At 33.8% G+C, this 17,186-nt stretch overlaps 1 protein-coding gene across 13 annotated transcripts in view; it reads left to right on the top strand.

Moving 5' to 3' along the window:
* The window catches only part of MYCBP2 (MYC binding protein 2), a 290,113-nt gene that overhangs the window by 135,044 nt on the left and 137,883 nt on the right, over window positions 1-17,186 (top strand). For all 13 annotated transcript variants that reach the window (XM_073014412.1, XM_073014414.1, XM_073014413.1 and 10 more), the window contains 9 exons: window positions 2,121-2,255; window positions 3,605-3,688; window positions 4,917-5,013; window positions 7,596-7,788; window positions 8,288-8,562; window positions 11,722-11,943; window positions 13,296-13,487; window positions 15,546-15,752; window positions 16,576-16,707. In XM_073014412.1, coding sequence (XP_072870513.1) covers window positions 2,121-2,255; window positions 3,605-3,688; window positions 4,917-5,013; window positions 7,596-7,788; window positions 8,288-8,562; window positions 11,722-11,943; window positions 13,296-13,487; window positions 15,546-15,752; window positions 16,576-16,707 — 1,537 coding nt within the window. The remainder of the gene's footprint in view (window positions 1-2,120; window positions 2,256-3,604; window positions 3,689-4,916; window positions 5,014-7,595; window positions 7,789-8,287; window positions 8,563-11,721; window positions 11,944-13,295; window positions 13,488-15,545; window positions 15,753-16,575; window positions 16,708-17,186) is intronic.

The following is a 17,186-nucleotide window of genomic DNA, read 5'->3' as shown; positions in this document are numbered from 1 at the left end:
TTTCAGTATTGAAGATAAAAATAGAAATATGCATATATTTTACACACCTTTATTTTCATGTATCTCTTACGGAATACCTAGTATGTTAGTGTTCTAGTAATAATACAGTTATTTATTATTCCTAGCATTACAGGCAATAAGTAATTAGTGTCAAGTGTTCATATTTGGCCATAATTGAAATTACCCATGTACTCTGACATCATGCTGGTAGAATATACTTGATAATAACACACTTGGGGAGGTGAGCAGCTTTACTGAAAGCTTTTGGGAGTTTATAAAAATTAGTATGTTTATTTATAAAGCTTCATTAAGTAGGAGGATACTTATACTTTATCAGTCCTTTGTATGTAATCCTAAGAATTATCTCAACATTGTGTTATGATCAGTATTCCCTGTTTTGAAGCAAGGAATATTATGATAAGAAAAATTATAAACTGAGCTTCATAGTAGCTTCATAGTTTCCCAACAATAACTATGTTAAAACCTTGTAGGTTTTTTTGGTAGTGAAAATGTATATTTTCAGAAACAAGAATGATCGTAAGATAATGACTGTGCTTATACAAGATAGAAATACTTTTGAAAATGAAAGAGTAAATCTAAAGAAAATTTTGACTATTTCTTAGGCATTAACTAATATCGCAAGTTTTTTTTAGTAACCTTTAGTGTTTTATACAAATGAATATTAGGGAAAAATATAAGAAAGCTAATTGATTAATTTTCAGCAAAGCCTTAAGTTGCCATTGTCATTTGCTGTATTTATTTATTTATTTATTTATTTATTTATTTATTTATATTTTTGAGACAGAGTCTCACTCCGTGGCCTAGGCTGGAGTGCAGTGGTATGATCTCAGCTCACTGCAACCTCTGCCTTCCAGGTTGAAGCGATTCTCATGCCTCAGCCTCCTGAGTGGCTGGGACTACAGGTGCATGCCACCAAGCCCGGCAAATGTTTGTATTTTTAGTAGAGATGTGGTTTCACCATGTTGGCCAGGCTGGCCTCGAACTCCTGACCTCAAGTGATCCTCCTGCCTCGGCCTCCCAAAGTGCTGGGATTACAGGAATGAGCCACTGTGTCTGGCTACCATTTGTTTTTGACCGTATGAGTTTGAGTCGAAAATATAAAGCACAGTTTCATTTATAGAGAATCATCTAGGATTTCTTCATTAGCTCGTGTACAAAGCCCAGACTCCTAAGGCATTGGGAGCATTAAAGGATTTCCATAACATCCAGCATCTTTTTTGACTTTCTACTGCTACTCTTCTATAGCTGTCTTAATGCATTAATGAAATTGATAATGAACACCTTGCCATTTCCTGACCTCTTTTGTACTTCCATACCCCTACAGATTTTTTCATGACATTCTCCTGTTTCTTTAAATGCCCTTTATTTCTTCTTTCAATTCCAGCTACAACCAATAAACATTACTTCCACTCTGTTACCTAGTACTTTTTAACTTGTTTATAGCCTTTAGAAGATGCCCTTATTTATTGTCTTTTTTTCTTCTTCTAAATTAATAATGTTTGTATAGATATTATGTGACAGACTGCAAACACCCATCTGACTTAATTCAATCTTCAGGACAACCCTATGAGCTAGATATTATTTTCACCCCAGTTTTCAGGTGAAGAAGCTAAGGTACTGAGAGGATAGAGTAACTTGCCCTGTGTTGCCCTGCTAGCAGGTCACAGAGCTGGGCCTTGAACCCAGGCCACCTGACTCCAGGGCCATTTTCTTAATATTCTGCCTCTCAAAACTATTTAACTGAATGAATGAGCTTTAAAACTAAAGTTCAGATTTTTATTTTCCAGCAAAATTTGCATGTTTTTTAACATCAGTTTAAAACATTCTATCTTATTTTAATATGAAAGTTTTATAACATTTAAGGATATTGTAGAATTCAACAAGAGGAGGAAGAAATGTAATTCTGTCACCATAACACAAATTACTATACTTGGCTTACGTTCTCGTCCACACTTCTTAGAGTGTTTTTAATGTTGTTTGGTAAGAATTTTATAATACAGTTAGTTTCATGTTTTTCTTCATAAGGGATTTTGAAAAAATAAATATATGTGACAGAGAAGTAAAAAAATACTGTCTTTGACTCACTAATTTTTTATCAGAGAAAAATATGCAATGATGTTTGATGAGCCTGTTCTCCTGCAAGCTGGGTGGTGGTACGTAGCATGGGCCCGAGTGTCAGGACCCAGCAGTGACTGTGGATCTCATGGACAGGCGTCTATTACCACAGATGATGGGTAAGTAAATGCCCAAGTGTTACTTAAACAATTCTTATTTTTGTTAGAGGAATATTGTTTTGAAGCCTCAGAGGACTTTCAGCAGGATTCAAAAGCTTAGGAAGACTAGAGCATGATATAACTGCTAAAAATTAAATTCATGTAACCTCATGCCAAATTAAGGTCTAGACAGAACAAGGAAAGAATAAGACCACGGTACTTTGCTCCTGTCAGATAGTATTTGTTTATATTTCTGGTTATTACATTGTTTATGAGCTTGATTACCAAATTAGAAATTATATAGAGGAAGGTGACAAGGATAATGAGGAGTTTAGAACCATAAAAAAGAAGTAGATATGTGATATTAAATTTGATAATGCATGAGAAAGCAGTTTAAAATTTCAAAGCTTCAGCAATGTGTGTTATTTTAATAAAATATAGGGAAATTTTGCTGTTTTAAAATAACTTTCATGTATAGAGTACTTTTCAGTTTATACTTTCTTATGTTTTATCTGATTTGATACCCTCAATAGCTTTGTGAAGCAGTTATTGGCCCCATTTTATACTCCAGGGACTACAGAAATAAAAAAGGTGAAATTACTTGCTATTTCCTGAGAGACTTGTGGTTAAAACCACATTCAGACCTGTAACCTGTTGACTCTAAATCCAACGTTTCAAATATTCTAATACTGTGATTTATGTATTCTAAAGGACTATCATTTGTAAGATAAATCCAGTTTATTCTTGATTACTCCTGAGCATAAACTATTTGAAATCGGTTGAAGTTATATAACAGTATATATTTCAGTGCAGGTCAGTTCATAACAAAGCTGGCCAAAAAAGAAATAGACTTATTTGTGAGGTGAATTTCCTGTTGCTGAATATTCGAGGAGACTGCTGTAGAAACATCACATCTGTTGTTGTGTGCATCCCTTCAACTTAAGAACGTATTTAGAACTAAGAGACTACTTTGACCCTGGACTGTATGATTTTCTTAGACTGTTCATTCAGACTTGGAATGTCATGGCACACTGAGGCTAAAGCTTATCTTGCAGCTAGTCAAGCAGATATTATACTACTACTTGTAAACAGAAATTTTAGAAGTTTCCTGCTGTGGTTAAAGCTGAGTTGGAGAGCTAGGAGGGACAGGACAGATGCTCATTTAGGAGTCCTAAACAGGTTCAGTTCTTTCATTTTACTGACTAACCCATTCAGAGCTAGAATGAAAATCTAGAAAATACCTTTTTGCTTTTCTTTATTTAAAAGAGTGAATCATTTTCATTGACATAAGGTTTGAAAATATGTTTCTTAAATTTCTTATTTCCTGTGATGATCATGTTGTTTTTGGTGTCATTGTTTTCTCTTCTTAGGGTTGTTTTCCAGTTCAAGAGTTCAAAGAAATCAAATAACGGTACAGATGTTAATGCTGGTCAGATACCTCAGTTATTATACAGGTATGTAGCATATTTGTACTGAATTAGTATGGTTTATTATTTTGCTATAATGAAGTAGAATCATTACAAAATATGCGGCATAATAGGGAGAAATTATTTGAAGCGTTCAGCAATTATAATATGCCAGTAGAACTATAAATATATTTAAGAAAAACAGTTAATATTTTGTATGTTTTTAAACATTTTCCACACAGGCTTAATTGTAAACTTTGCCTGATTACTCAGATTATCTGTATTATACCAATAACAATATTTTACTGACTTAAAAAAAAATCTATCCACTGATTTTCTTTAATTTCGAATGTTAAAAAAGAATAAAATTTGTCTTAGAGAAGTGAGATTCCAAGGAAGATAGGGAGGACTGTAGATGCAGGCCTGGTTGATATATTGTAGTCTCGTAAGATTGAAAAAATGAGTTGGAAAATTCCCTACTGTTGGTAAATTTTCACCTTTAGCTGAAATACCAAATAATAACTTGCTCGTATAAAAATATTTACTATATTTTTAACATTATGTAAAAATTTTAACTTACAATAATTTAAACATGTATAAAAGCATATGCCTGTGTGTATGTCTTATTTATTTCTAGACTACTGCAATACTGTTAGAATAAAGAATTCGAATGGATATAAACCGTCACTAAAAAATGTTGTCATTTGTTAAGCAGTAAAAAAATCAAAGGAAATGGTCTAGAATAGTGATTCTATCTCCCTGTCTTTCTTTCTAGTAATCACTTAATGAATCTAGATGGTTACAAACCTTATTTTTCCCCAAAAGGGATTTTTGTTTGTTGAGTTGTTATAGTTACTGCAATGTGCAATCTGTTGTAGTTACTCTTTGTAATATGTAGCTTTACGAACATAACATGTTGCATTGGACTACTCCTAGGTACTCACTGGTTGAATAACTTTTAAATAACAGCATTAATAGTAGCATTACTAGAGAATACAAGTTATATGTTATTTAAGTTATATATGTTCTTTAATAAGAGGAAAAAGCCTCTACTACTCAGTCTTGCAAAGGTAGGATTTAAAGGAAGTGCCCATATGCTAACAGCCTTGTTTAGCTTGGAAAAATGTTTCAAAAAAGTCCTGTATTGGCATTTTACCTGGCAAAAAAATTTAAATATATAATTTATTTTCCCATTCAAAAATGTATAATATACCTTATAAGGAAAAAATGACATTGGACTTCCTAACATAATTTTATGTGTGTCTACTGCCTTTAGACTTCCAACCAGTGATGGCAGTGCTTCGAAAGGCAAACAGCAAACCAGTGAACCTGTACACATTTTAAAGAGGTCTTTTGCAAGAACTGTCTCAGTGGTAAGCCATTTTTTTTTATTTCAGCTTTTCTCTTCAGTCCTCAGATACATTTTGCTGTTTTAGAGTTTAGCTGCTATTCTAAGTTTATCTCAGCCTAGATTTATAAACTCAGATTTGGTTTTGTATTAGCATTTATATTCTAGACCACAGATAATGTATACTTTAAATCATAGAAAAATGGAGGTGTTGCCTGTGATTTTAACATAACCTGATGAATTGGCCTTGCTGTTTTTGAAATAAATAACTGGTTGCTTTTCTAATAAATCATGTATGATTGCATATGCTGAATGAATTAGAAAATGAAGGAAAAGTTGAGGATGGTGCTGACCCAAAAAAGCATTACTACTACTTGAGGAACTAGGTGGAAGAGTTGCATATCTAGGTAGGAAGTTTGTTGAACCACTTGCCATCCCCATTATACACTTGAAGAAGCACAGTTCCATTGAGGTTAACGGTGCAGAATGGAAAGTCAGCATGATGTAAATAAATGGAAGTTTAAATTAAGGTCTAGATCTCTCATGTATTAACTGAGGATTCTTATGTATGTTACCTAAGTAAATTACATCATAGCATTTTGAATTTCTAATGAGGTAAGGGGTATAAGATGTTTTTGAAACTGTAAGATACCATCTGAATGTGATTTATTAATGTAGCTAGTAGTCTTTCATATTAGTAAAATGCATAGGAAAAATGTTTCTTTCCCTTTTAAATTTATTTTTTAACCCACTAAGTGAATATATATTCCTAGTAGGAATGAGATAAAAGTATGCTAAAAGTATATGAAAGTTTTTTCCCCCATTCCCATTATCACCATATATACCTACTATTTACATTTTGGTGTATATCTTCCCAGACCATTTTTATATGCAAACAAACTTATTAGTATGTATCAAATACAGGATGCTCTACAACATGCTTGTTTCTCATGATACTTACAGTTTTCATCTTTTTTAGAAAATTTCATATTATATATCATGGACATCCTTCCCTGGCAGTACATTTGGCTCTCTCAATCTTTTCCGTTTGCATAGTATCCCATAGAATGGTATTAGTCTAATTTATTCAACCCTATTCCTATCAAAGAACCACTTTGATTCTCATTTTTTACTGTTTCATCTTACTTCATGAGCATCTATTCACATGTATCTTTAAATACTTGTGTGGTTATATGCATACTTCTACTGGAAATGTGCCCATTTAAATTTTGATATATCCTCTCAAAGTTGACCTTCCAAAAGAGCCATGGCAGTTTGTAGAGCTTGTGCTTTGAAGAAGAGACTATGAGAACTTTGCCTTCTTGATAACTTTACATCCTATTAGTATTAAGTTGAGTTTGGTATCTTGTTTCAAATAAGGATCTTTGACTCTGTTATGCTTTCTTTTGTGATCTCATTTTCTGTGCTTGGTAACGCCTTTGTATTTACGTCTAAGTGGTTTTGTGGCCATTAGGTAATTGCAGACTTTATATACAAAACTTTTTCAGTCGTTTCTTTAAAAAGTAAACTATAGGGCTGAGCACATTGGCTCACACCTATAATCCCAGCACTTTTGGAGGCCGAGGCAGGAGGATTGCTTGAGCTCAGGAGTTCAAGACTAGCCAGCACAATGTAGTGAAACCCTCATCTACCAAAAACTTAAAAATTAGCTGGGTATGGTGGTGCACACCTGTAGTCCCAGCTGCTTGGGAGGCTGAGGTGGTGGGAGGATAGCTTGAGTCCAGGAGGTTGAGGTTGCAGTGACCCATGATCACACCACTGCATTCCAGCCTGGGTGATAGAGGAAGACTCTATCTCACAAAAATAAATAAATAAATAAATAAATAAATAAATAAATAAAATAAAATAAAATAAAATAGATTATATAAACTCATTTTCAGGAGGTCTGGGATTTGGTGGGAATGGGGCAATAAGTGCTCTGCTTTGAGATTCAGATAGTATCTGTCATCATGTAACCATGATAAAACCAGAAGACTAGCTAGAACTGCAAAGAAAATCTACCATCTTAAACTCATATGCTAGAATTTTAAATAATCAAAATAGGAATTTTTTAGTATTTTCTAGTCAATTTTTATCTTCTATTAATGTATTTAATAATAATTGACTATAGTTTGTATTGCAAATTTTAATATGTAGACATAAAATAAGTTATTTGATAGTGTCAGTATATCTTAATACTAAAACTCTTTTTTTACTACAGTGACTGTAAAAAGCTTTATTTTTCTTTCAAGTAAACATGCATTGTTTTATAAGTGTTTCTCATTTTTCCCTTGTTTATATGATAAACTAGATAGCTTGATAGCAGGAAAACTGAAACATTTATTTTTAAATAGGTAAATATTGAAGAATTTTTTTTTTATAAATGCTTAACTACTTTACCTTTTTTGTAACAAAGTTACTGTTAAGGGTAGTTTAGTAAATGAACTATAAAAGTGTCTTGGGCTCAGTAAAAAAAATTCAAGTAAAAAAGTCAGTAAAAAAATTCAAGAGAAAGTTTTGAAGTTATCTGCCATTGCCTTTCCTTTTGATTCAGTTACTGGTATCATTTGAATTAATCGTTGTCTGTTTTTTCATATTCTGGATTAGGAATGTTTTGAGTCATTGTTGAGTATTCTTCACTGGAGCTGGACCACCTTAGTCTTAGGAGTTGAAGAACTTCGAGGATTAAAAGGATTCCAGTTCACAGCTACACTTCTAGATTTAGAGAGACTGCGCTTTGTGGGTACCTGTTGTCTGAGGTTGTTGCGTGTCTATACCTGTGAAATTTATCCAGTGTCAGGTATGATGCATTTTTTTAAATGACTGTAGGGAGAAAATATTAGAGACATTGAGAAGATTTACTTTGAGATAACTGAGCATTCACAACCCCCAGCTGCCTTTAAGCTGCTTCTAAAATAAGGGGAGAAAGTCAGCTTGCTCTGATGCTTATGTATTTGCTTATAAAGAATAAAATAGATTACGTGTCATTCTGATAACAAAAATAATAGTGGGCCAAAATTAAATAATCTAATACAGTTTAATTTTAAACAAATTCTGTCAAATAGAAATATTTTGAACAAGCAATTTGGACTTAAATGCTGAAACTAGATTTTTATTCCCCCTCCCATTTAGATTAAAAAAATAATTTGGGACTACACTTAATCTCTAAGTTGTTTTGTTTCTGAGATATGAGTACTTGTGATATTTAGCTGTATAGGGAATTACTGAGTTATATTGATTGTTTTCATGCATATTTAATATTTTGCTTAATTATCAATCTGCTTTTTTTCCCCTCAAAGCTACAGGAAAAGCAGTTGTAGAAGAAACTAGCAAATTAGCAGAGTGTATTGGAAAAACCAGAACTTTATTAAGAAAAATTTTATCAGAAGGAGTTGATCACTGCATGGTGAAATTGGATAATGATCCTCAAGGATATCTCAGTCAACCCCTGAGTCTCCTAGAAGCTGTCCTTCAGGAGTGTCATAATACTTTCACTGCCTGCTTTCATTCTTTCTACCCAACTCCTGCCTTACAATGGGCTTGCCTTTGTGATCTACTGAATTGTTTGGATCAGGTAACTTAAGTTTGTAAAATGTTAGTTGAAAATCTGATATATTGCTTTATTCTCTTCAAGAAAATAAATTGCAGTGCCCTATCTTCTTAACTTGTATAAAAGATAAATTAGGAAATTGTTTGGTGTACATGACTTACATAAGCACAGTTTAAAATGTTTTAAATCTGCTTCATGATCTTTTAATTACAAAATTGGTAGGCACATTGTGCAGTTGCTGATTGGTCTTTGAATTGGAATGAGTGATTCTGAGAGCGGGAGAGAGGAAAAGAACCGTAGTGACCAGGTGAGAGCAGGGATAGCACCAGGAGGCCCCTGCCACCCTTGTCTGTGAGAACAGGAAGAAGAGAGAGCTGCAAGAACAGGCATACTAGCGTTGTTCATTCATTCATGAGGAAGCCACAACCTTTGTAAACCTTTATGCACCAAGTCACAGTGTTTCACAACACCCAAGGTAAAACACTGACAGACCTACAGGAAGAAATAGATTCACATTGACAGCTGGGGACTTTTAACGCTCCTCTTTCAGTAATTAACAGAGGAACTAGGCCAAAAAATTCAGCGATACAGATTTGAACAGTATTGTCAGCCACCTTGATCTAACTGACATTTATCAAACAGGACATGAAACTACAAAATACATATTCAAGTACACATGATTTTTAAAAGAAATATTTGGGACCGTTCACCAAGGTAGATCATATGCTAGACCATAAAATAAGTCTTAATAAATTTCAAAAGATTAAAATGTGAAAGAATATATTTTCAGACTACAATAGAGTTAAAGTAAAAATCCATAGCAAAAGATATCAAGAAAAGCACGAAACATTTGGAAAATGACAGCACTTCTAAGTAAGCAGTTGATCGAAGAAGTTATAAAGGAAATTTTAAAATGTTTCACATAGATAAAAATATGATATTAGAATTTGTGGGATTTAGCTAAAGCATTGCTTCAAAGAGACCTTTATACCCTTAAATGCTTATATGAAGAAGACAGGTTTAAAATTGGTGACCTAAGCTTCTATGTTTAGAATCTAGAAGGCAAAGCAAATCTAACCCAAAGTTAGAAGGAAGGAAGGAAATAATAAAGATAAGAGCAGAAATCAATGAAATAGAAAGTAGAGAAAATTAACAAAGCTGAAAGTTGGTTTTTTGAAGAAAAAAAAATTGGTAATCTCCTAGCAAACCTGATTGGGAGAGAAGAGAGAAAGAAAAAACATGAAATACCATAATCAGAAATGAAATAGGGGTTCACCAGGCATGGTGGCTCATGCCTGTGATCCCAGCACTTTGGAAGGCGGGAGGTGGGTGGATCACTTGAGGAGTTTGAGACCAGCCTGAGCAACATGGCAAAACCCTATCTCTACCAAAAATACAAAAATTAGCCAGGCATGGTGGCACACAGCTGTAATCTCAGCTACTCGGGAAGCTGAGGCACGAGAATCGCTTGAAGGCGGGAGATGAAAGTTACATTGAGGCAAGATTGTGCTACTGCCCTCCAGCCTGGGTGACAGAGTGATACTCCATCTCAAAAAAAAAAAAAAAACCAAAGAAAGAAAGAAATAGGGAATATCACTATAAACAACTTTATACTGGTGAATTTTTCAGCCTTAGAGGAAGTTGAAAAATTCCTTGAAAAATATAATTTTATCAAAACTAACACATTAAGAAATAGAAAAATCTGAATTGCCTCATATCCATTTAAAACTTAGCAAATACTTTCCTACAAAGAAAATTTCAAGTCCAAATATTGTCATTTATTAATTCTGTTAAATATTAAAAAAAGAAATAATGTCAACCTTTTACAAACTCTTTTGGAAAATATAGGAGGCAATACTTCCCAACTAATTTTATGAGTTTAGCTTTATCCTATACCAAAACCTAACTAAGATACTACAAGAAAAAATTACAAATGAATATCACTCAGAAATAGATGCTCTTTAAATATTATCAAACCAAATTGAGCATGTAAATAATATACCATGACCAAGTGGGATTTATCTTAGAAATGCTAAGTTAGTTAAATAATTGAAAATCGATGTAATTTACCATGTTAACTGAAAAAAAGAAGGCAAGTTGATGATTTCCTCAATAGCTACAGGAACAATGGTTGATGAAACTAGCAGTTATTCTATGATGAAAACCGCTGAGGATATAAGGAAACTCCTAAATCCGATAAAACGATATTTACTATAAAATCTATGCTAACAACATCCCACTTACTGGTGAATTCTGAATATGCCCCTAAGTTTGGAAACAAGACATGTGGTATCTACAGTCACCACTTCTATTCAACAGTGCACTGGAAGTCCTAGACCTCCCCACCCTCCTTCGTGAAAAATTCATTGTCATCACTTGTAACTCTGCGTCCATTTAGCAGGGTAGTATATTTTAGCACTCAATTTCCAGGGGCAAGATTATTGCCTGGACTAGTGCACAACTTAATTATCTCTCTCTCTGAACCTTCCCAGTCAGATACGGTTCTTTTCTTCTTTGCTACAGAACAGGGTAGGTTTAGCAAATGTTGGTTTAACATATGGAATGTTACTCTGCTTATGCTTAACTTTGTAACACAGATGTTTGAAGATCTAGGTAATGTGTACGCAGTTTTGTGAATTAGGGTATCCTGTGTTGGTTTTAATGCTTTGTTATAAAATTTTGTAAGTATGCTACTAATTTTTCTTGATAAACTGTGAAATGTGATAATGTAATTTTGTGACCTCAGTGAAATGTGGTTATAGTAGCACAGATTTATAATTTGCATCATTTATTATTTGAGAAAAATAGTCTCAGTCCATACTGAAAATGACTTATATATATTCTAATTGGGGCCTTTTTGGCATCTCCATTTGAAACAGTCCTAGGGAGTACTGTGATTGTGAGGATATGAAAATATAAAAATGCTCACTTACTAGAGGACAGGAGGCTGATTTTTCTTGACCAGACTTAATTTTTCATCTTCACTGAACAGTAACTTAAACAGTTGTTTTTTTAATGTATTGATGTAGTATTATTCTATAGCAAGACAATTTAAGTGACCGAGTGACAGAAAATTTTGGTATAATTTAAAAGATGGTTTACCTTTTATATATCCAGAAACGTAGATTATACTGATGCTATCTTTTTTGGTGGTGATGGGGCGTATATTTTTGTTTTTAAAAGGATATCCAAGAAGCAAACTTCAAGACATCAAGTAGCCGACTCCTAGCAGCTGTTATGTCAGCTCTGTGTCACACATCTGTTAAGCTGACTTCCATCTTCCCGATTGCGTATGATGGAGAAGTATTACTACGATCAATTGTTAAACAAGTTAGCACAGAGAATGACTCAACACTAGTTCATCGTTTTCCCCTTTTGGTGGCACATATGGAAAAACTTAGCCAGGTAGGTCTTTCTCTGAAATCTCTTTTATACTGAGGCAATAAAACTGGAAATGGAAGTGTGTTTAGCTTTTTGCTTGTTCTTCTCTATTAAGTATATTTACAAAATGATTATTTAATGAATGACATCTGTTTTTGAAATAATATTTTAAAAAAATTTCTGTATTTACCTATAAAATGAAGTTTTTTTGCTCTAATGGTTTAAATAATCACTCACCTTTAAAAAAATTTGAGAGTTATACAATAGATACCTACATATTGGTTTTTCCTGAACCATTTGAAGGTAAGTTGCAGATACTTTACATTCTAATATAATATTTTAGATTTCTAAGATAGAATGATAAGAAAATAAAGGATTTTTAAAATACCTTCTTAATAACACTTTGGTATATTAAAATAAGCTCTGTAAGTATAGGAAATATTCAGATAAATCACTTTCATGCTGGAAATCAGCTACATTAATAATCTTTTCCCTTTTTTTCTGAAAAATAAAGTATTTTTCCTTTATTGAGACCCTATGACTTCTTGAAATTTTTCTACTGGTAGGGGTCGGAATTTTCTTATCTCCACTTAAGAAATCAAATACAGTAGAAATTATAAAACTGCATAGGAATCATAAGTATGTACAAAAAGAATTTTGTTAAAAAATGATTTACACAGACTAGAGTTGATTATAGCTAAATATACTGGAATTTATTATCTCAGATTAAGATCTTGTCCTATAGAAGAAACTTTTTATTTTTGTTTTTTAAGACGAGCTCATTCTGTCACCTGGTCTACAGTGCAGTGGCGCCATCGCAGTTTACTACTACCTCCTAGACTGAAACGATCTTCCCACCTCAGCCTCCCGAGTAGCTGGGACTAAAGGCACATACTACCACACCCGGCTAACTTTTTAAAAAAACATTTTGTAGAGACAAGGTCTTACTATGTTGCCCAAGCTGGTCTCAAACTCCTGGCTTCAAGTGATTCTCCCATCTCAGCCTCCCAAAGTGCTGGGATTGCTGACACCACGCCCAGCCAAAAAAGCTTTTTAAATTGAAAGAATAGTTTTCTGTCTGTCATATAGGATTGTAAATGGAAAGTTAAATAAGAGAATAAAATATGACTCAAAGCTAATGAAAACGTTTTGTAAATGTGTGGTACTTTGATACATAGAGACAGATAATTCATAAAAGAACTTCTAAGTGAAAAGTAGATACAGTGGCTCCACATATAACCAGAAAGATTTGTAGAAATTGACTCTGACTCCAAAGTCTGAATTTTAAGAGTATCAGAAAAACAAGGTTTTCAAATTGAGTATTCCTATGAAGGAAAATGAAACAATATCTTAGAGCTTTTTCTTATGTATCATAGAGTGAAGAGAATATCTCAGGGATGACAAGCTTCCGTGAAGTTCTGGAGAAAATGCTGGTCATTGTTGTGCTACCAGTCAGGAACAGCCTGAGGAGAGAAAACGAACTCTTCTCCTCCCACCTTGTCTCGAACACCTGTGGATTACTGGCCAGCATTGTCAGTGAACTCACAGCATCAGCCCTGGGATCTGAGGTAATACATTATATTTTGACACTGGATAAAAAGCACATGTGTAAGTGTTTTACACAGTTTTCTTTTTTCATCTATTTTGGCTTTCCAGAAGCTAATTTCAGATTGGATTAGCAACCCCAATGCATTGTTTTTCTTTTTTGCCCTTCTCTCTACTTCCTACTTGCTCCAATTTGTTACTTCTCCCTCACCAGTTTACTCAACATCCACAGGAATATAAAGTATACATTTTCCTCATAGAGCAGGTTGTCATCTGCCCCATTGCACAAACCCACCACCATGCCCCGGGAAAAGCAAAGCTAGTTGTCACTGCTGGGAGATGAGTAACGTCCACTCAACTGACCCTAGAGAAATACATATTTAAAATCGGAATAGTAATTTTTATTTCACCTCTATCACAGGTTTTTTGAAATTGCAGTAAAATATATATAATATAAAATTTGCCATTCTAATCATTTTTATGTGTACAGTTTGGTGGCATTAAATGCATTCACTTTGTTGTACTTAGTTGTACATTGTCACGAAGTTTTCAAAGTATCAAGTGTTATTATGTTTGAGAAAATCACTTTGAAAGTGACTTTACAATTTATACAGTAACATTATTTTACTCCATTTCACTGTCTTACTCTTTCTTATAACTTAACTTAATGTTTTGATTGAATTTGGGGAATGTTTCTGTTTTTTCCTCCTAAAAAACATACAGTAGATTGGTTTGGAAAATCATGTCCTAATGTGAAATATCTTACATCATTCAAATGAATGTTTAATAACCAGCATGTATTCAGTGACCCTAGCTCTCAAGTTCTTGTCGAGGAACTTCTTTTCTCTATTTTACTTTTATAATTCCTAATCTTTGCTTTTTCTTTTAAATTTATTTTAACACCTATTCTGAATTAACCCATCCAGTGTATATGCATTATTGATTCATTATAACAGTTTAGCTTTTAGAATTTGTGGTTCATTGCATATACTTGAGCTAATTTTAGTCCCTCATCCTGGGAAGCACTTTCTAAGTTTCTTGGTTAACTTTGAGTTTGGCCTTGGAGACTATTCCAGCCCTTGTCAGAAATTTTTTAATTTTTTATATTTGTTCATTTAGTCTACAATACCTTCCTACTCTGCAGGATGCAGGAAAGTCTGTAATGTGTAGATCCCCTTCCAAAGTTTACTAAAGAGTTCTCCCCTTTAAACTTACCTTTCCAATGAAAAAGAATACCAAAAGTTACAGGGTGCCTGATATACAACTTTGGGAGTTCCCACAGGTCCTGGCTTAGAGATGAATATTTGTTTCTCAGAGCAGTTTGCAGTTTTTGTTAGAATCATAAACATCCATATTTTTCTCTATTTAGTCTCCCAAAATTCTGCAGCCAGCTTAGATTAGAAGTAGGTTTTGTAAATAAAAAGAGCAGTTTCAACCCAAAATAAGTTCTCTAATCCTCTCTAGTGAAAGTCTATAATTAGTATGGTTGCACATGTGTGTGTATGTATTCAAATACTGAATGCTGTTACAGAAATATCGCTGTATATATTCGTAGTATTCAATCTTAGGCTATAGACCATTTTCTTCAAATGAAGTCTTACTTGCAAATTCACAGGTGAGAGGAGAGAGGACATAGTCTGGTTGAAGAGGGTAACCATAAATTTACCTCTTCCTTGCATACCTTTCTCTGCAGAATTTCTAGAGCTCTATGTCACATAGTTTGAAAACTGTTGATCTGTAGAATTTCGATGACATTTTTAGCATCTCTTTTCAAAGTCTAGTGATTTATTCATACATTATGACTGATAAGACAAGCTTGTACTTCTAACATTATAAATTAAGTGGAAAATATAGTTTCATATGGCTGAAGGAAGAAAATACTGTCAAGTGACACTGATTTGTGAATTTAGAATGATAAAATCTGGTTTTATTGTGAGTTAATCTCTCAGTAGAACATACGTTTAGAAATGCTTGTACCCACTTATTAAATAAAGGTTATTTTATTAGGCTTCTTAGAAACCTTTGGATGGTTTTGTTAAAGGTGTACAAACTACTGATGTAGTTGCTTTTGTTGTTCACAGGTTGATGGACTTAATTCTCTTCACTCTGTAAAAGCTAGTGCTAACCGATTTACAAAAACAAGTCAGGGCAGAAGCTGGAACACTGGGAACGGGTCCCCTGATGCAATCTGTTTTTCAGTAGACAAACCTGGAATAGTTGTAGTTGGTTTCTCTGTCTATGGAGGAGGTGGAATTCATGAATATGAATTAGAGGTCTTGGTTGATGATGTAAGTATCACCCTTTCAGCATTTATCCTGATTAGTGGGTTGTGTATCAGGATTTACCATTGTCATAGTATGATGGGTCCATACCTTCAGGGGTTTACTAGATCAATCACAGATGAATGACACTAAAGAAACTGAAAAAGGCTGGCCACAGTGGCTCACACCTGTAATCTCAGCACTTTGAGATGCTGAGGCAGGTGGATGACTTGAGCACAGGAGCTCGAGACCAGCCTAGGCAACATGACAAAACCCCATCTCTACGAAAAATACAAATATTAGCTGAGTGTGGTGGTGCACACCTGTAATCCCAGCTACTCTGGAGGCTGAGGTGGGAGGATCACTTGAGCCCGGGAGGTTGAGGCTACAGTGAGCCATAATCATGCCACTGCACTCAAGCCTGGGCAGCAGAGTGAGACCCTGTCTCAAAAAAAGAAAGAAAGAAAAGAAACTGAAAGATAATGATTTTACCTCATTGCTTGTGTTCCATCTTTCCACCTTGGATCACTACTGCTTATATTTTGTGTACTTTCAGAAAGAGAAAGATTTAAAGTGGAATTAAAGACTAAAAATTATTTAGCTAAGTCCCTGATGACAAGTCTTGAGTAGTTTTTTTTTTATATTGTAATTTTTCAAGAAACACAATGTTCAGATGTCATAGAGTACTAATTCAGCTATATCTTTCTAATCCATTCTCTAAAATTACTTAAAGTACCTGAGTTTTATTAAAATAGGACAGAAAGGGGTAGCATGTAAATCATTGCCTAGTAAATAGCAAGTCTATCTCTATGTCTAACTTGATTTTTTTGTTTCATTTTTTTTTTTTTAGAGTGAACATGCAGGAGATTCAACTCATTCCCACAGATGGACATCTCTGGAATTAGTGAAAGGAACTTACACAACAGATGACTCACCCAGTGATATAGCTGAAATCAGACTTGACAAAGTGGTTCCTTTAAAGGTAGTTTCAACTGTATGTTTTTATTGTGAATAAGAGGAATTATTATGTAGTTAAAATAGTGAAGAGTATTCCATGAATTTTATTTGTTAGATACAGCTATTCGTAAGTTATCCTTTATATGGTAGGTACTTCAGATATTTATGGAGTACCTACTATGTACCTGATGTTGTACCACATTATATTATATTTTTGTATAATGTTTCTTAAAGTCTGGAGTAGTAGGAAGCTTTGTAGTCAAACATATTAAACTCTGGATACCTGCTATTCCAACATACTAGCTTTAAGACACTGACAGTTCATTATTTAACCACTTTGAGACTTATCTGTAGATTGGAAAGAATAATACCTGCATTGTAGTATTGTTGAGATTAAATAATAGAAATAAAACACCTGCCTCAGTGTCTAGCACAGTATGAAAAATAAGCATTAGCCCTGTCTTTTCTTCTCTTATTGTTGTTTTGTTTTGCTTTTGTTCTTTT

Source organism: Chlorocebus sabaeus, chromosome 3 (assembly GCF_047675955.1).
Source record: "Chlorocebus sabaeus isolate Y175 chromosome 3, mChlSab1.0.hap1, whole genome shotgun sequence".
Lineage (NCBI taxonomy): Eukaryota > Metazoa > Chordata > Mammalia > Primates > Cercopithecidae > Chlorocebus > Chlorocebus sabaeus.
This window is presented reverse-complemented; position numbering and strand designations above follow the sequence as displayed.